At 40.9% G+C, this 20,598-nt stretch overlaps 1 protein-coding gene across 1 annotated transcript in view; it reads left to right on the top strand.

The window, feature by feature from the left end:
- NXNL2 (nucleoredoxin like 2) overlaps positions 1-10,028 on the top strand; it is a 151,438-nt gene extending 141,410 nt beyond the window's left edge. Inside the window, exon 3 of the mRNA XM_086963054.1 lies at positions 9,249-10,028. Coding sequence (XP_086819180.1) covers positions 9,249-9,420 — 172 coding nt within the window. The 3' untranslated portion in view covers positions 9,421-10,028. The remainder of the gene's footprint in view (positions 1-9,248) is intronic.
- Positions 10,029-20,598: the final 10,570 nt, after the last annotated feature.

Raw genomic sequence — 20,598 nt, 5'->3', positions numbered from 1 at the left:
CATTTATAATGCCAATAGGTCAAAGTCTTGTAAATGCAAGACCTATTGCATTGCAAACGCTTGTTGATAAATGGTGTAAATCCGTTCTGTAGTTTTTGAGAAATGTAAAGATTTTTAGGACGCAACCCCACCTGAGATCTCGTGCTGGGATCTTTTTGGCAGCCATCACTTCAAACCAGAAAGTGTTTGCAGCCATCTTATGACTCGGTTGAACAGAGTCACTGAAAAAACGTAAAAGAAAAGAAAAGGGGGCAGGGTAGAAACACCCTGACTCTCTAGGCCTCTTGGGGGTCCCACAGGTACCCCGCAGGGTGATTTTCTTTTTTTAAATAGCTTTGGCGGGAGTCACTCTGGGTGTGTGAATCTCACCAGGGAAAAAACAAGCCCAGGCTCCAGTGCTTAGTTAATTATTGGCCCCCAGGTGGGCCAGGTCCCGGGGGCATCTGTATTTATTGGATGGGGGGTGCACAGGCCTTCCTCCTGGGGCATACTAATGCCCAAGGTCCACCACCTCCCCAGGGCTTCTTTTAATTAAAAATGTGGGGGAGGCAAGAGCAGCCTCCCCCTCTGCCACTGGAACAACCCCCTTCCTGGGGCTTTTTATTTTATAAATGGGTGGGCTCCCCTGCCCCGGGAACCTCCAACTCCCTGGAGCTGTTTGGTAAATGCAGAGGGCAGCGCAGACCACCCCCCTCAGCCCTGGAGGCCACCTCCTCCTCAGGGCCATAACTTTAAATAATGTTTGGGGGTCATGCGGACCACCATGCAGCCCCAGGGACCACCACCTCCTCTGGGCTAAACTAACATTGGAGATGGCCCTGGGGACCGACACCCACCAGGGATGGCTTCTGCAATGTCCCAGGGTGCCCTCCCCTGGGACATTGCAGTTTGCTATGGCTTTCTTTCGCCAATCCATAGCAATGAGTGATCCGCTTTGAGCAAGCAAGAGCATTTTACAAATGTTATGAAAAGGCCGTGGCTATGGGGGATGGGGTCATTGTGCCCGAAATTCGACTGCAGAAGGAGGGCCACACAGCCCCCACTTATATATTTTTTTAAAAAAATAACCACCACCACTCTGCAAATACTGGTACAGTAGTGGTTGGGGATGACATTCCCTTTGATGCTGAGGGTTCTTGGTGTCCAGGAACCCCTTCTGTTACCTCTAGTAAGTCCTTGACAGAGGGATTGCTGGGATGACTTGGAGACCACACCCTTTTTATCCACAACTCTGCAAATACACCTCCTGGCCACCTAACTGGTGCAGACTACTTGCTAGTGAGAGTTAATGCTCTCTGACTAGGGGAAGAGGTACTGCAGAGTCCCTACAGATTCAGTCAGTTGTTCTCCTAGTCCTTACGGCAGCTGGCCCCCAGAGATGTGTGGTGTGTAGGGGTGGGTGGAATTTGAGTTATCGCGTTACGCAAATCTCTGCAAAAAGGAAAACCATCTCTGCGAATACGCAGAAATTCTGCAAACATGGGCAATTGCTTGTTCACGATGCCTTTTTACTGTTCTCAATCGCTGTTTGCGTGCTCGGGGGGAAATACCTTGTGAACACGCATTTGAGAACGCGAACAAGAAAAACATTTCATAAAGTCGAGGAATGCAGAATTTTGGGCAATTTCGCGTTCTCCGCAGAACGCAAAATTACCCAAATTCTGCAAATTTCACGAACAGAACGGAATTTACCACCCAGGCCTAGTGCTGTGGTGTCTTTTCGCGTTACCCACTTCCTTGAGTCTTAACACTCTAGCAGGATCCATGCATCTAACTAATGATAATCTATCCTGACATTCTATTAGGGAATGAATTGACAATCATAAGACTGGCTAAGAATAAAAGTGAAGCAATGACCAGATGAGTAAAAGAAAAGTACCTGGTTTGCAGACAGCAGAGCACTGAGGGGCAATAGAAGTCTTCACCTTATTCATCTCCTTCCAATAGCTTAGGATCAGTGAGGTATAGGTGTTTTGAGCCCTGGACAAATGAACAGTAAGAATAATTCATCCAGGGAGCTTGTGCCACATTTGTCACTTTGCTCAGATCAATCAGTCTGGAATAAAGTCACTATTAGAACCCCTGTCGCGTTTTTGTGACTTCTTCCTCAACCCTTTGGTTCAAAAAACTCCCTCCTACATCAAGGATACCAAACACCTCTTAAGTGTAATTCAAGACATCCACTTCGACCCTACCACTGACTTACTAGTAGGACTAGACATAGAGAGTCTATATACCAGCTTACCGCAGGACGCAACGCTGAAGGTACTACACGATGTCCTGATGGCAAGCCCCTGGGAATACAACACCCCCCGCAGTTTCATCCTGGTCTGCGCCACCCTGGCCCTCAAAGAGAACTACTTCGAATACGAGGGAACCTACTACCTGCAGACCAATGGAACGTCCATGGGCAGCGTTTTCGCCCCTAGTGTGGCAGGCCTGTACGTGGCACATTTTGAGCACACCTACATACAACAACCAACCAATCCTTTTTCCGCCAACATAAAAATGTCGCGTCGATATATTGATGACATCTTCCTGATATGGAAAGGCAACCAAGAACAACTGGACAACCTTATGATCTGGATCAACCACCAAGATTCCTACTTGCGCTTCACAAGCACCAGCAGTTCCACCGAACTAGCCTTCCTTGACTTGAACATCAAACCGGAGAATGGAGGTCTCACCACTACCACCTTCTACAAGCCCACAGCAAGGAACTCCTTACTAAGGTTTGACAGTTTCCACCCCCGACACCTAAGGGAAAATTTACCCTATGGGCAATTCTTACGCATTAGACGTAACTGTAGCAGCATCCAGGACTACAAATTGCAATCTAACGATCTAGTACACAAGCTCAAGGATCGTGGCTATCCCTCGAGGATAATAAACAAAACATGCAAAAGAGCGAGGAACCAGAACAGAGAAGCACTCTTGGAAACTTTTGAGAAACCGCAGGAAGAGCCTACCCTGACCTGTGTGACTACCTACAACACAGCGTCCAACCAGGTAGCCAACATTATCCAACGGAATTGGAAGATCATCAACTCCGGTACAAGGAATTGGGAAAAATCACGTTTTGCCTATAGAAGAGCAACCAACCTTAAAGACCAACTGGTTAACACCAGACCACGGCTAAACACACGCAGCAATGATAACACCATCCTTAACGCATGGGGCCTACCTAGAATCACTGGCCATCAACCCTTCAACAATTGCAGTGTGTGCCACCTGGCATCTCCTTCCAAAACACTGAACCTGGAACCAGGCAAAACCTGGACACAACAACAGTTCACAAACTGCAACTCCACAAACCTGGTGTACTTGATAACCTGCCGGTGTGGCCTAAGATACATCGGCATGACCACCCGGAAAGTCCGAACAAGAATGACGGAGCACAGGAGCACAATAAGATGTGGCAAAAATATCAGCAAACTTACAGACCATTTCCTTACCCACAACCACACCCCCAATGACTTCTCCTGGACCGTCATTGAGAAATTTGACAACACTATCAATGAAAAACGTCTACTACAGAAATAACAAAGATGGATATATCGCCTATCCACACATACTCATGGCCTCAACGACGCCATACCTTGGAACTCTCTAGCTGTATAAACTCTATTTGAAGTAAGAAACAGTCCACATTGCCTTGATACCCGTGCCAGGGTATCTATGCATGAGCGTCCCCGTCCCGGCTCCTATCTTCCCCAAAAAGCACCACATGTGAGTGCCCCTATGTGAGTCCCTGATGCATTCGTGTACACTTATGAACAGCCACCCCCGTGTTGTAGTCTCAACAAGGTGGGTTTTTTGTTTTTTATTTACCACTCACACTGCCACAATGTCAGCCCATTTTCTTGAATCACCCCTGCCATAATCCATGAGCATATCTGTAAATTATGGTCCGCCTACCTGCGCTAGTACGCATGCGCCATAGACCCGCGCATGCACACACCAGTGCCCCGAAGCCAGAATCCAAACCGGCATCAACACGCATGCGCTATACACTCGCGCATGCGCAAATCGCGCACTACTCCTCAGCGCATGGGCAAACAGGGAATCAATGACATGGCGGCTAGCGCGCACCCCTCCCTCTCTTTCTACCTCACACAGGTGAAACCAATCACATAGGATGTATAAATAAGAGACCGGCGGCCCCTTTCCCTCATAACGGGCGCCGCGGAAGGACGAATAGGTCCAAGGAGGAACCAGACCGAAATACTCGTGAGTAAAACTGATCCACTACAGCTACAACTGGGGTAAGCTATCATTCTTTCTCCCTACAGGTTGGATACATTTTGATCAATCTCTCATCCCAACAGGGTCTCTTTCTCTGCCAGGCGACCCTTGAAGCTTTTTACAAGAGAAAACAGAGTGAGGACCTAGCATCATACTTACCTGTACCTCACCTTGTAAATACGCTCTCTAGCCCACCACCAAACACTAACGGTTTTAGCCAAAATTCTCACCAACTTCATGCACTTGGCATGAACTCACCATAGCCGATTATAGGTCGCACACCACCTTATAAGTCAGCAATTTGTGGTATAACAATATACCATACTAATATGACTCTACCATGTACGTCTTGTCTTTGTCCTATGTGTTATCTGTAGTCAAGCTTGAGGGAATCCCCCTCTAACAGTTATAGCGCCTTAGCGTGCGCTACACATAGTCAAAAGACCACACAATCACTTAAATTTAAGTTTATTATTTAATTTGCACCTTCTCACATAAATAAATGGTCCTGAGGAAAGCCAGCTTAAAATCTACAAGGCACTGGCTAAAACATGTGGACCACACTAGACGTTGGAGGTCATAATTCACACTCCAAATTCCGTCTTCTTGCCTTTTATTCGCTAACAGAGGCCCAGTTTATTAAAGATAAGTAAGCCTCGGGTGCTGGGACCTACTGTATAGCTTTTAATTCTTCACTTTCTCACCCTTTTCACTGCACACTCAGCAACATACCAGCTCCGCAGTCTCCTGGCGTTGAAGCACACCCGGGGCACATTCGGTGCCACTGTGATGGGCCCGATGATGAAGCATGCCACCGATTAGGTCGGTGGGTGAGGGCTTTATGAGGAAAACAATGCTTTTCCCTATATATTGACGTACTTACCTGAGTCTCCTAAATCCTCTTTCTAGCTAGTCCTTATTGATATTCACATTTGTCACTTTGCCATTTGATGCTAATGGTGTGCCTCATTACAGAGCAATCAACTAACTAGTGAGGAATTAATTATCTTCTAGTAGAGTACACATCTCTGGAGCATATCTCTAAAGTAAGGCATGAAGTACAAAACATGGAGAAATTTTGTGTGAAACAAGCAAACAAGATATATTGTTTTTTACCTGTGAAGAGCCAAAGGCTGTACAGTTTTGCTCCTGCAAGCCCACCACCGGGCCCCAAGCTCTCTGCACCCTCCCTGGTACTGCACTTTCTTCCAGATGTTCACTCAAGTTCACGTTCTCTTTTCAGTCCCTTACTGAAAATATAGTGTCCCATGATTTTGTTCTATTATATGTTGTACAGTTTGGACTGCTGACTGAGTCCCAGGACATATTATTTGGGGTCAAGGGCAACAAGTTTTAATGTGCATTTTGTCCTTGGGACAAGGAGGCCCAACCCCCAGCTGCGCAAACCCTTTGGCTGCCAGTTTGCAGTACCACATTAAGGCTCAGGGAAAGGCACTGCCTTCAGTTAAGTTAATATTTGTGTACATATGTTAATGCTGTTCAAACTTGTATTTATGGTTCATTAATTGAGAGCCTTTATTATTAGGCTGAGCGCTCTCAGTAAATGTAAGTTCTGACTGCACTACTGACAATGGTTCCAGTATAAAATTGTGGACACACGGTTTCGAAGTTTAGCAATATGAGGCTATGCATAATGCTCCCATAATGCTCTCTGATTAGATGCAAATATTTGCAGAAGCTTGAAAGCAAGATTAATGATTATTTGCTTTCAATATAAAATGTTCCTAAAAAATGAAAGTAGGAAAAAAATGTTTTTGCTAAACTAGTGTAAAATTTCAGTTACCATTTCTTTTCAGCATCATGTTGTAAAATGTGTTGATGCACGCTAGTATTTCCCCAAAATATTCATATTAGAAAATCAGTGTAACCAGTTTCAATAAGATCTTGGGGGAAAAAATAAACAAGCATTGGCAAAGCCAGTAGGCCTGAAATGGTAGTCAGCTTTTTAGTTTTGGCAATATGTGACTTGTTTTGGCATGGTTTTTGTAAAACCTTATTGATGTGAGAGCTGCCGGACCCTCACCAATATAACAAACATTGGCAATAGCAAAAATTGTTTTTGGTCTCAAAAAAAGCACACACTTCCACATTAGTTACTGGCACTGAACAAAAACTATGTTGTGTGCCGATATGCTCCTTGTGAAAGAGCAGAATACTGTCACTCACAGTGAAGCAAGCCGATACAGAGAGAGAATTTTAATATACACAAAATGTCATGGGTAACGCCAGACCAAATTAGGGGCCCAATTATCAAAGAAAGTCTCAAAAGTGCATCCTTGGTATATGTCCTTGCATTAAGGGCATCTATATGGCTTTTGTGAATTCACAAGAATTTACAGCAGTAGGGCAAGAAATAGTACTCCTAGAAAATATTTGTGAACTGCATTTTAGCCTGAGCAAATATGCATGTATAGATTTACTCATGTGAACACCTGACTGTTTGCAAGTTTATTTTCACTCGAAGCAATTTTTTCCCAACTCTGGAAGAAGTTTTACATCTGCCATTGTCAGGAGTAAATTTTCAACATTTCTCAGTATAGGAAAAGATTAGAGAAGAGTTGTTAAAAACCCTTAAAACATGCAAGTTATTAGGTTTGCACAGACTCGAAAGGACATTCCAACCCTGGAACTATTGATTACCACTACCTTCAATCCCAGTATGTAGATCTGCGGAAACGTAGAAACATAAAGGGATTGCTAGTATTGAAACACTAGTATGGTATGAGCCCTGGCATAATCAGAGAGGCTGTTTAAGAGTTCTTATATAATGAGATTACTGCCATAATTTGTCGCCGCACAACATGGCACCAAAGGGACAAGTGGATTTTGTTACAGGACAAGTAGATTTATGAAGCAACCTGCCCCATGGACAAGTAGATATTTTAGAAAATTCCACACCCCTGGAAGGTTGTGAGGGGTGCGAGGAGACGTATGGTCCCCATCAGAGAAAACAAGGCACAGTGAAGATAAAGCAGAGTCGTCCAGTTAGTCCTAGAATGCTAGAAATTAGGTTTAAACAACAGAGTTCTTCCAGCGAGACTGAGCAATTAAGTTCAAGATCTTGTAGTTGTTAACACCCAGGAATGTCTGTGAAATACTAGTAATCTAGGTTTGGTACTTTAATAGCAATTTGGATGTAAAACAATCATGTATTTTGGGAACACATTTCATTAGATGCTTTATCTCAAGCTGTTAGGGGGACAGAAAGAACAATCTTACATGTTAGGCTGCAGATGTGGGTGTCTGCTTAGATGGAGCAAGCTAGAAGGAAGTGGCAACCAGTGATGTAGAAAAGCAGTCATCTCAGGGTCTCAGCTCTACATGGAGAAAAATTGCCATTCCAAGAAGTCTGTCCTCAGTGAGTCACCCTTTCGTGATCTTTCTTGGAGCATGTGGTGTGGCCAATCCAGGATTTACGGGCACAGCGCAGAAGAGATATCTTGATCTTCAAATGTTGTGCACCAGCAGAAGAGGTGAGAGAACCATTTGAGGCAGTGTCCTTATGCACCTTTTTCTGCACAGGAATAGCAGGCAATTGGAAGAGTATTTTGCATGAAAATCCAAAAGGGGTTTAAGTACACCAGAAGCTCTTCTTTTCAGACTATTTAAGTACCCAGACTGGCTTCAGGGTGGGGTTAACCTCCTTGAGGTCACCAGACAGCCTAACTCCATAGGTCAATACAGAGGAGTAAGTCAATTCTTCTTTGCTGACCATGCACAGATTTGGTAAGATCTACAATTCATTTGTCCTACACAAACCCAGGAACTTTTCAAGAACTATTCAGTCTGCTACTGTTTTCTCAATGGACTGCTACCAGAGCGGAGTCTGAGTGAATATCCCTTCAGTGTCAGACACCTTTGATCCTCTCAGGACTGTCTTTTAATAAGGCAAAGGAATTCAGAGTTGGCTGTGATTGCAGTAGTCACATCCTTAGTGGCCTGAGTGTAGTCAGCGGTATGGTGACAGTCCTATCCTGTGATTTGGATGCAATCAGTATATCCTAGAGATAAGGCAGTCTGTTTATTAGTGCTTAGAATTCGGCCCCAGGGGCCTGCCTCATTACAGTGACATTTAAGGTTGTTAGATTTCAAGTAAGAGAGAATGTCTTATGAGCTATATGATACATCAATTGGTTTATCAATACGTAAAAGTAAAAATGCATAAATATAAAACATAAATGGCTGTTTCAGATCTGTAGGTAGTGGTGGATTAGGGCATAGAGTGGTGGAAGATGAGAGTTCCATATGCAAACCAACCACGGTGTCTGAGAAGGACTGGGCAGAGGGTTTGGAATGACCAGGATCCGTTAGGGCATGCTCCTGGTCTCTTAGGATGCACTGGAGGCATTCAGAATGTTAGGCAAACAGTTATCTGAAAAGTGCCTGTAAATTATACTGTAGATTTTAAAGATGGTCCTGTTGTGTGGTGGTAACCAATGAAGTCAAAAACAGTAGAGGTGATGTGTTAAAATCTTTGGGAGCCAGAAATCACATGGGCTGCAATGTGAAGTACAGTTTTGCAGCAAGAGGCAAATGATGAAAGTCCAGTGTCACTGGCATCTAGTTCTGAGAAAAGGAATGTATGGACTATGGATTCTTTCCTTTGAAGGGGTAAAAGGTGAAAAAGAGCATACAACAACAGTGTTGCTGATGTGTGGTCTAGAATTCAATGATATGTATGAACATTTCGAACATGCTCAGACACAAAACGTTTCTACATGAGGCAATTTAAAGGTACCCATGCACATGTGGCACTATTTGATCAAGAGGATCCAACTGAAATTTCTTTTGTCGGTTGAAAAAACCATCATGGTGACACGGTCATAATCAATAATAATGCAATCTTTGCTTTCTTACGGATCAGGTACTTCCAAAATTATTTATTTAGTTTAAAAATTGGTGTGCTCATTCTTGCTAATATTGTGTGGTGTACCTAATCAGCTGACTTTCAATTGAGGTTTTTTTCTCTTCTTTCCTGTCAGTGACTTGAAGAAGAAGTACAACATCACAGCCATCCCAAAGCTGGTAATAGTGAAGCAAAGCGGGGAGGTCATTACCGACAAGGGCAGGAAGCAGATCCGGGAGCGTGGGTTGGCCTGCTTCCATACCTGGCTAGAAGTGGCAGATGTGTTCCAGAACTTCACCAGCAAATAAACAAATCTTAAAGAGGCAAAAAAGAGAATACAAACTTTCAAAGCAAGCAATATAGTTAAATGTGAACACCTAACCAAGTGTGCACTATACATCATCTGTTGTCATGGTGAACCCATTGGGCCAACCAGAAAAAGCTTTCAGGTCCATAAAATACTACATCCTGTTTAAGAAAAGCAATACCTACGAACGTACACAAACAACATACCTCTGTACAAAGAACGACTTTAATGCAATGTCCTTATAATTCACAATGCAGTTTCACTATTAGACCTAAAAAATCTTTAACAATAAATTACACAATGGCGAATTACTAATATCAATGTACATGAATATCAACTGTACATTTTTTGTTAAGGTAAGTATGTGTAGGCTAGTGTACATTTCCTAATCTTAACTCTGCGTCACTATACTTTGAAAAGACATACAGATCAAGGTACATAGACGTGTAGTCAAGAATAGTAAATTTACAATGTATCTTCTTATTTTATTAATATACTGGCGGTTTATACTGTGCAGTTGATGATCTTGTAGGTGAATCAGAGTAACTCTTAATGACTATGGTCTGGTGTAAATGTTTCTTTGTAGTGAATATATCCTCACTGGTTGGTATGAGAAGTTCAATGATCATTTCACCAAGTTGGCTAGATGGGAAGGGAAAAAACAGAAGAAACTAAGATGGATTGAACAAAAAAATTCCATGGGTAGGACAAACGCCTTCAACGGTTCTTTTTCAAGCTCCAGTTGTTGCACTTACGTTATGGTAGTTACGAGAATCTTGTCGCACTTTCATTATGGTAGTTAGGAAAATCCTACATCAGGGATGCACCTGACCAGGAAAGCTCAATAGCAGGGCGTTCTGTAATTTCTGAGTGTGCTATTTCAGCACTCTTGTAACTATTTCCCTTAGGAATAGAGAAGAGGTTCAGCAAGCAGTGCTTCAGCACCAGGGCCAGCTTTAACGCTGGTGGCGCCTGGTGAGACAATCTTTTTTTGCACCCTCCCATAACCACTTCCTTGGATTCCTTCACCTCCATCTGGCAAAAGTGCCCCTCAGCTCTCCATTGCCCCTCAGCTCTCCATTGCCCCTCAGCTCTCCATAGCCCCTCTCTCACATACGTTTCATTTGTTTTAAAGTGCTGGTAAATCCCAGTGAAATGTGCATTAAACAAAGGCAGAAAATTCTAGAAAAACATGCAGGAATTAGTGCTGAACAGGGCCGGCTTTAGGGCGGTGCAACAGCCCTGAGTGCTGACCCGAAGGGGGGCACTGACCTCAGGAGGGACTCTGTATTTCGCAATAATTTACAATTTAAAAGCACCTGCAGCAGGGTTGCTTGTGTGTCCAGCTTTCAGGCAGCAATAAAAATGTCAAGATAACTCATGTAACTAATGTTCCTGTTGAGAGAGAGATGAGTTTTGTCTAGTGGCACAAAGTTGACATAAAGTCTGTTGACATAAAGTAGCACAGTGGGTTAATAAGCTTGCTGCAAAGAACAGATCTGTATTTTATGTGGATAGCTGAGCGGATTAGTAAAACCAGAATTTTTTCTACATATGGTGTTTCCGCATTACTTTAAATCTCGATTCGGCAGAAACACTTGTTGTTGGCCAAATCATGATTAACACCAGACTCAAAATGATAGTAAGTATATCTTAGTTAATGGGCCAATTAATATAGAGTTAGGAGAATGGTGGATGAAACAAAACAGGCACATTTCCAGAAATGCTAACAATTTCATCTATTGCAAAAAAAGGTAACACATAATATGAAAAAAGATTATTGCACATGTCATGTTTTTTGCAATAGAAATTCCAATTTAAAAGCATGTAGAACGAAACCAAATAGGTGCATTGATGCTGTGCTGATTTGATAGTACAACTCCATATTATTCCATAAAAGACCATATTTAGAAAATATGTTTCCAACAAGGGCTTACACCCTTCCCCCAAGAATACTAATTACAAATGAGCAATTCCAGCTTTTTATGTTAACAACTTTTTTGGGTCTTGGCACATATTATGCATTAATTTCTTTTCCACAATCTTACTGGTAAATTCTATGCAAGGCACTTCTAAAAGGATCTTTATGCCCTTGTACGGCTTTCCATTTTATGTTTCCATTTTTTCTATACAAAAAAAATGGCAGATATTGAAAGTCAGTAAAATTCAGCTGAAAGCTGATTTAGAAAACAGCTCAATAGGGTTGAAGTCTGTCAGATTCAGTGAGTGTTTTACTCCCTGGATCATCTGCAGACCATATTCTGGTCTAAAGCAATGAGCAAGTAATATAGACCATTAATTGAGTTTCTATCATGGTATTCACATTACCCAGAAAGATTATTCCATTCCCGAAGAACATCCAATGACTCCGATGTGCTCAGGTTAATTCTGTTTGGAGTCTGCCATTCACCTAAATATAAAGCTAATTGTAAATTCTGTTTTTTATACGATTTGCTTACTGGTTGCTTATGGGTCATTCACTGGTTCAAATAGCAGGAGGAGGCCAGTTGAACAGCATCTCTTTGAGGAAGCCCAACCAAGCAGGAATGTAACTTCATATATTGTTGAGGAACAATTACCGTTTTCATAAAGTAAGATGAAAATAGATCAGGTTTGAATACCTCTCAGCTCTGTGCCTTTTCATCTTTGTACTGACTACCAATAGTAAACAGGGTCTGATTTAAAATGGCTCTTATAGCATGTAATTCCTTATCCCCACAGACCTCTATACAACATTTCCTTCTTAATGTAGGAAATCATTTACTAATCAGGTAGCTCATGCTGATAGGGGTGTGAATTTTCTCGTTCTTCATTTCCTTGCAACATTGATTGACATTTTTAATGTTGTATGTGCAATTCCTGTTCCAAAAACACCAGTATACCAATATAGTTAGCCAATCTCTCATTCACTACTGATATTCTTGCAAAAAACAGTTTAGTCCTATTTTTCCACTCTGGACATGTTTCTTGGAATAATGACCACCATTCCATCCAACCAGCTTCGTTCCCCTTCTTTTTGTCCTTCCTTGATCTTGGAGGGCCATTTAGTTCTTCTACATGAAAATATATAAACGTGGTTATTCGAAATTGTTTAAATTTATGTGACACTTTTTTGTAGAAACACTCTCTGCCTTTCAGTATAAAAGAAATAGGAACTCACCAAAAGCACCTTTTGCCCTTAACCTTTTCACACACAAAGGTACTCTGGACAATGTCTGTCTGACCGATTTGCCTACAAAGCATATGTCTGAACAATCGTGAGAACATTCACTTTATCTCAAGAAGAAAGATAAATAAACAGGTATGAAAATGTTCATGGCAAATATTAGAAAATAACATTTGTGAATTTAATGTCAGAACTGTTCAATTAAAACAGAAAAGTGTGTATCTGTAAAATATATAGTTAGATTGGTCTGTATACTTAACGTCTTCCTATAAAATGGTTACATATTAAGAGGAAAGCCACTCAACTTACACCAAATGGTTTATATCTTGAAAAGAGTACTTTCTTGTGTTGTGACAACTATAAATATTTTATTTGATGCAGCCTTTTATCTTTAAAGGACACCCAACACATCAGCACTGAAATTAACTCATTTTGTGCAATGAGACTGTCTATTTCAGTATTCTAACTAATATGTCCTCAAAGTATGTACAGCTTGGTCTATCAGTGCTGTAACAACAGCTCCTCATAGTTTATGCAATATTTATCATAACTCTGTTATGTAACTTTTTCAAAACCTGCATTTTATGAATGATATAAAGATGAAGGAAAACAATACTGATTGCTTCTCAATGTTGCAAATAGTAACATTTTGCATTAAAAAACAAAACGTCAATTCTCAAACATAAAAAACAACTGCTCACAGACATAATATGTCTGTTCAAACATTCTGCTCATCTACCATGCTCTTTTTGGATTCTAAGGTCCACTACTTACCTTGCCCACCGTAGAACGACTATGAGCAACCATTTTGCTTATGTTATAGTGGGATACAAGACAGAATGTAGAACAATTGAAAATGCTCAAAACCACGCAAATCCAAGTCGTTTTTTCATCTGCAATGAGTGTGGGAAGTGATGATCAACAAGCAATATATCCAAATAAGACACTAGACCTTGAGAAGCAAAAACAGAACCAAGTATAATTAGGCTCCTTTACTGAGCCGGATGTTGTAAATTCTCAATTCTGATCGCTCCATATTATCATCAGGGCATGCCTGTTTAAATGCAAAGCAATAAAATATAGATACGAAATATTTGATATGTGATAAAACTTGTTGAAGTTGTATGGATAAATTATATTACAAATTGTTTTTGATTAATTAGATATTTTCATATCTCCATTGTAGCTCTGTTTTTCCAAGTGCTTTATCCAAAATGATGTATTTTACTGAATTAGGGCAAAAATATTTTTATGTCACAACTGTAATCCATCTAAGAATAGAAACTGGAAACTGATTATCTTGTAGTCAAAATCATAGATTCAAATTGCAAAGGTCACTCATTTCTTTAGTGTTATAATCAGGACCACTGGAATTAAGCGGCAGGGGAGTGCCAGATTATGTGGCTGGGTTGAGTTAATTATGTGCCAACGAAAGGTAAATTATGCAGCAAAATGCAACACTTTTTTGACAGTATTACTTCATTGTTTTGGGATTTTTATACTTTATCCTTAAAACTTCATTCTTTTTTTTTGTAAAAAAATATTGTAAGTATACTATACTTTAGTGAATTCAAATACATTAAAATATACAAGTAGAAAAGAGTCACACATACTAAAAACTAAACACATTTTAAATCAGTGACTGAAGTATACCTAGGATAAAATACTAAGAACTGGCTTTAAATACTCCAAACAAAAAACAAGATACATAAAAACACAGTTTAGGTGTGGATAAAAGCTTTGAATGTAAAAACGCAGGTCTAATCTGTCTAAAATCCATAACCAACAGGAGGGGCCTAATATACTTAAGTTGGAGAGAAGCAAATCTGGGGCAGATAAGCACTGCATGCATGGTATCACAAATAGACACAGTATCACATGTACATAGAGGCAAATTAGATGGTTTATGCCAAACCCCACTCGGGAATATAATCTAATGGAAAGTGCTAAATCAAAAATAAGTTAGAAGACGCTTGTTTAAGATAGGACGTTCCCAAAAGTAGGTCAATCTCAAATCCTTGTACAGACTTGACCATAACACATGACCTCAAAGACTGCTTGGTTAAAGCTAAAGCCTCCTGGTCTGCATCTAAAGGACAAAACCTGTTTTACCCATGCAATATCTTTTTTACTAATTCCTTCAGGCTCTGAAAAAATTTACAGTCCTGAAGGCCTGATCTATTTCGTTCCAACTCCTTGCACCAAGCCGAGGACCAGAGTAATAGCGAGCGGACATCTTTCCACTTGGTAACGTTTTGTGGGCATTAGTTGCATCCCATCAGTACCAGTTTAACACCCAGATATAGCAATAAACAACAGAAAGGTAACATGTCAAGTTTTGCAAAGGACCTCTTCCACTCCTCAAGAACACATTTGTTTTTAGTATCTTTTGAACCATTTGAGCTAGAAACTTTTTTTTATTTTGGCAGATCATGCAGCAAATGATACATTAGGTGGAAAATGCAGCAAGTCTATAATTATGCAAAAAAATGCTGCAGCTGCACAACAACATAATTCCAGTGGCCCTGGTTATAATTAATAAACTGAAGACAGAATGTGTTCCCTAAACCATATGTGTAATTATTTAGAAGAAACTTTGGGGCATATTATCAAGGGGGTTTATCTCCGCTTTTTTGGCTTTAAAAGCCAAGAAAGCGGAGATAAAATTATCTCCCTATTACCAAGCTGTCGCTAACACCAGTTAGCGACAGCTAGTAGGAGATAGCGACCATCTTGGGCCCCACTTTGCATGTCAGTGATATTTATCACTAATGAGATGCAAAGTGGGCGTGCCAAGATGTTAGAGACTGAAAACAGTCGCTAACATCGCTATCTCCTATTACCAACTTTTGGAGATATTCGCGCTAAGCGGGAATATCTCCAAAAGCTAACACTTGCCCTGAGCAGTTCTTAGCCATGTTATCCAATGGGAGGTGGATAACATGGCTAAGAGCATTTGCTCGATAATGCATGAATATCTCTGACTTTTCAGCGATATTCATGCATTTCGGCCGTTTTTTATCGCATTTGCGATAAACCTTGTTAATAGCAAGGTTTATCTGCGATAAAAATCGCCGATGTGCGGCGATAATTTTTGTCTCTAAACAAGTTAGAGACAAAAATTATCGCTAGTTGTTGGTAATATGCCCCAATTTGTCTTGGCTCTTCACTGTCTGGAAACGGACACATGCTAGTATTTAGGAGATATCTTTCATTCTTTTGATGGAAGATCACATAATAACATACTATTTTGAAGGACAGCAGGGCGTTTATAAATGTCTGATACTGAAGGTAGTAAGTGCTGTATCTTTATTGTAAACCTACTGGATGATTTTGATTTATGGATTCACACGTTTTCGAAGTAGAGACACTCCTAGTGTGTCAAAGAAAACCCTTCTCAACTAGTTTGCTTGAGTTAGAAATCAGGAGCTTTCATGAGAGCAGCTTAATTGGTGATCGATTTCTGTATACGAAACCTAGCAGTCAAGTGATTGCAGGTTATATAATGCACTGCCCCAGTTGCATTTATATATCCTGAAAAATTACAGGTGATGCAGAAGGACTCCTAAGTTTTCAAAGCTAAGAGCTCCCATGACCCCTCCCCCTCAACACACACACACTATTAGCGGAAGAGGGATTACTTTTTAACCTCTCCGAAAAGGTACATCAGACCTGATTTAGAGTTGTGGGTTATACATTTCCTCTGATTGTGGACGTAGTGATATATATAAGGGAGAATCCACTAGAGATTTTCTACTCCCTTTAGGAAATTGAGGATTTTTCATTATCACTCAAGTCTTAAGGATTGAGTATTCAATGGCCCAGCATATTGCACTTATTGCATTGCTGCATTTTATGAAGATGACTGGGATACGGTTCTGAATATCATGATGAGCCAGTGAAGCAGGTAGTTGAAGCTCTATTTATTCAGAGAGTTGTCCAGGTTTAGCATCTCTGTGCTCTTCCTGTTTAGATGAATACTGTAGGGACAATTTTTACAATCCCTTATGGACTCTTCTATTATCAGACGGCTGACCCAGGGACTATCTTCGTGTTTGGCAGATGCAACACATTTGCTGAAAAGTGGTGAATGCCCCCTATTTAAAATGCACAGAGACCCTATACACTCTAAATAAGGCAGGCAGGACACCTGCCACTTTTTGATGCATGATCCACACCCAATCAACTCTAAATAAGGATCCAGGTCTAATTATAAATTACTGTAATTGTGATAATTCAAGGGGTTCCTTGATTTTACCTGCTCTGAAATCTCACGGATACAGTGAAATTCACACAATTGGTTCAACAGATTTAATATCATTTGGGACTGGCTTTCTCCTCGCTCATAACTGAAAAATTAACAAAAGTGGTACTGACAGCTGCATCTTTTTCTTTGCCATATACCGGATTGTAAACAATCCAGTCTTATAAAACAATCCCACTTGTGGTTCCAAATGTTAATGTGCTAGCGCTGCACATCCTGGCAGCCATCTGTTTCAAATATGTAAACTTGGTTGCCACTAAATATTAATTTTGGGTGGGATCCATTTCATGACAGCCTCCATCAGAGTTTCTGCAATACTTCTGAAGTAGAGGAGAGAAGGTCAGGGGAAAATCAGGCTTCCCACAATACTTGACTAGGTTGTTGTGTGCACCAAGGCCAAGGCTTGAAAGAGGAAAAAAGCATGCAGGTTCGTCCAAAGCAGGAGAGACCTAATGCTCTGTGAGAAAATTTGAAACTTGTTTTGTTGTTTTCTTACATTTTCATACTGAAACAAGTAATTAGTAGTTCATTGAATATAATAAATATTTCTTTTTCAGTGTCAGTTTGACATATTTTTTAGGCAATTTTGTATAGATCTAATATACCATCATAGATTAAATAGCAGAGGGAGACTTCAACAGCATACAGTTATCTTAATACTATTCTGTAGAAATTGTTGAAGTCTGTTTTGCATCTATTAGATATGCCATTATCCTCTAATCAGTTGCAGAAAGGTGAGTTTGATTAAGAAGTCCCTCTGTTTAGAAGTGTTGAAAAAATCATGACAATGCTGCTCACTGTGAAGTTGAGTACCGAGCAGACTCCTTGGCAGTAGAGAAAATCTTCTCACGCATATGTCTTAGGATTTCATTGGCAACTACTGTCTGTATTATGGCTGGATCGGCCAATCATGATTCATTTATTGAATGGAAGTTCTTAAGGAGCGTAGAGCAGACAAGTGTCATAATGGCTCCTGGGAGATTGTCTTCTAGATGTGATGAACAAGAACTAAACTTGTAAAGTTGTGCACGGTTCAATAAAATAGGTTAATAATTGGCTGAAGAATCAACAGATCCATAATCACGTAAAAAGCCCTTGAGAACACAAATGTTTTCTACAGCAAGAACTGTGTAATATGTAAAAAGATAAAGGAATGGCTCAGCCTTTTTGGCTTCTGCCACCACCTTTATTGGAAACAATCATTGAAGACAGTCTCTGTTTATCAATCTCACAGAAATGATTTGTCAATTGATTGTCGTTACCCACATTAGGATGTTTGGGCAATTTCTGAAAATCAGACACATTTTTCTGGGAATAATCCTGATTAGCTCAGGAAGGCAGTATATGTGTGCAAGCAATCCCACAATATATCACCTCACTATGGTTTTTGTCCTGAATGTCTTCATTGAGCCATCCAGGTTTAGTTTTGGTTCCTTCTGATGAATGCTTTTGCAGTCCTCAAAGGATGATCACCTTGATAGTCGTGTAACATACTATAACTTGGCAGATGCTGGTGCGTTCATCTGAATCTCGTAGACCTGACATGGCTGTATCAGAATGGATTGATGATTGAGCCAAATACATTAGGAATATTCCTGGGCGTAGTTTGCGAAGTCGTGCTACGCGAAGCTACACTTTGCACTATGTGAGCTACTCGTAGCACTACGCGAACTGCGTAGTACCCTGTTTTCCATGATTGCACAGTGCTGGATGCTTGTTCGCACTGTACAATCATTGAAAACAGCATCTTGCACAGTGCGAGATGTCTTTTACTGCTGCTCGAGTAGATTTTTACTCGAGCGGCAACTTTCTCAACCAGACTAGTAGTTTCTCATCGTGAGCGGTCGTGAGCATACGTGACCACTCGCAATGAGAAACCTGACCTCCCGCGTTGAGAAGCTCGCCGGGAGGTTTATTTTCCACGCTCGCGATCGGCAACTTGATGTTGCTGATCGCGAACGAGAAAAAAGTCTTGCTGGGATGTCATTTTGCTTGCTCGCATTCACCAACTTGACGTCGGGGGCCGCAAGCAAGCAAAAAATGACCACTGCACGACGCTACGCTACACATGTTAGCACTGTGCTTCATGCAATTCGCGTAGTGCGAAGTAGCGCAAACTTCGCAAACTAAGCGAACGTAGCGTAGTGCTTTGCCCAGGGTTAATTAGGATGAATAGAGGCACTTAACACCAGGGGAGTAAATCTGGAGGTGCATTGCTGTGTTCTTTTGTAGAAAGGACCCTTTCAGTGCTGATTTAATTTCCTAAATCTCAATGAAGTCTGCAAGAGGAGGTATGTGCCTCAGCCAAATCCACTAACAGAAACAGCTCTATCTAGAATGTCATGAACCTTTTAGGGATATCTGCTAATTCTATAAGAGATAAAGTCAATGACAGAGGGAATTATAATGTTAAGCTTTTCAAAAATGCATCACGCTTTGTCAACAATAAAAAGCCGTGAATACTTCCTTAGGGGCTGACAGACATACAAAAGGGGCGGTTGACTACGAGGAATCATTCTATGAAGAGTCGAAGTAGAGACTGAAAGAAATGTCAGTCAAAGGGTTAGGGGATTCTCTCCGGACACAGTTGAGCATTTATTTTAATTAGATTAATTTCTTTTTTTGCCTTTGAGCCGTGTTGCTTCTATGCTGAGAAGTATAACCGTTCATGATGTTAAATAACCACAATTAAGTACAACATGGTTCGTTAGGTTCGTGTATGCAATTGAAAGTCTTAAACATTTTGTATACAAAAAGATATTTCGTAATGAATGTAGGTGCTTTTCTGTTTATGCTAATGAGCTGCTCGTAAATTTAAAATAATTAATTTAATAAACAGAACACTAATTACAGCTGTTATGGTCCAGTTTATCCTAATCTTGAATATAGAGTAGACGGGGGGATATGCAAAAATCGCGGTATCAGAATATACGTAATGGATCCAAGGACATATTTTAGACATTTTGGATTATTTCTCTGTTATTTTTATGCTTTTCTTCTTTCCACTCTGTTTCGGGTGGTTTCTCTTTTTCTTTGATAGAAATTTGGAAACTTGTATGATGGTTATTCTTAAAGTAAAATGGTAGCCCGGCAAGTGGGAGGTGGCACAGGTGAGTGTTTACACTGTGCACACGTTAATGCAATGTCTTGGCCCAGTGGATGTTCTGTTTGAGATCAGTACTTGAATATATTATATATAGCACTGCCTAGCTGTCTTTATATGTGTGCATGCGTGTGTGTAGTGGTGTTGGTAGTTTCGAGCAAGTGTATCAAAAAACTAAAAGTGGAATTGTTGCCTCTGACCACTTTATAACCTACTCTACTGTCAAAGGGCACATGAAGTTAGAATAATAAATGTACACTTCATTACGGTCAATGGCCGGTCTTCATAATGACAGGCATGAAATATTGTGTGTGCGTGTTTGCATACAACTCGCCCTGAGTTTCTCAGGCACTTCACTTCAACTCATAAAGATATCTGCCCTCACACTAGTTTGCAAATCATGCTACATGCATCTCAAGCCTAACGTTTGTTGCTATTCATTAGTGTGCCATTTCTTTTTCTCAACTTTGTAACACCCATAGACCACTAGGGCAAGACTAATCCACGGACAGTTCACTCCGTGGTTGTCCAGCAGACCTACTGACCTTCTGCCACAAACCTTGGGGCATTGGAAAGACCGGGGCTTTCACCTGCCTCGCTGACGCTTCCCCCCGCCGCCTGCTCCGTAGGACACCGGGAGCGGCCG

This window comes from Lissotriton vulgaris, chromosome 3_1 (genome assembly GCF_964263255.1).
Source record: "Lissotriton vulgaris chromosome 3_1, aLisVul1.2, whole genome shotgun sequence".
NCBI classification, from domain to species: domain Eukaryota; kingdom Metazoa; phylum Chordata; class Amphibia; order Caudata; family Salamandridae; genus Lissotriton; species Lissotriton vulgaris.
The sequence above is the reverse complement of the archived record's forward strand: the minus strand, read 5'-3'. Positions and strand labels throughout refer to the sequence as shown.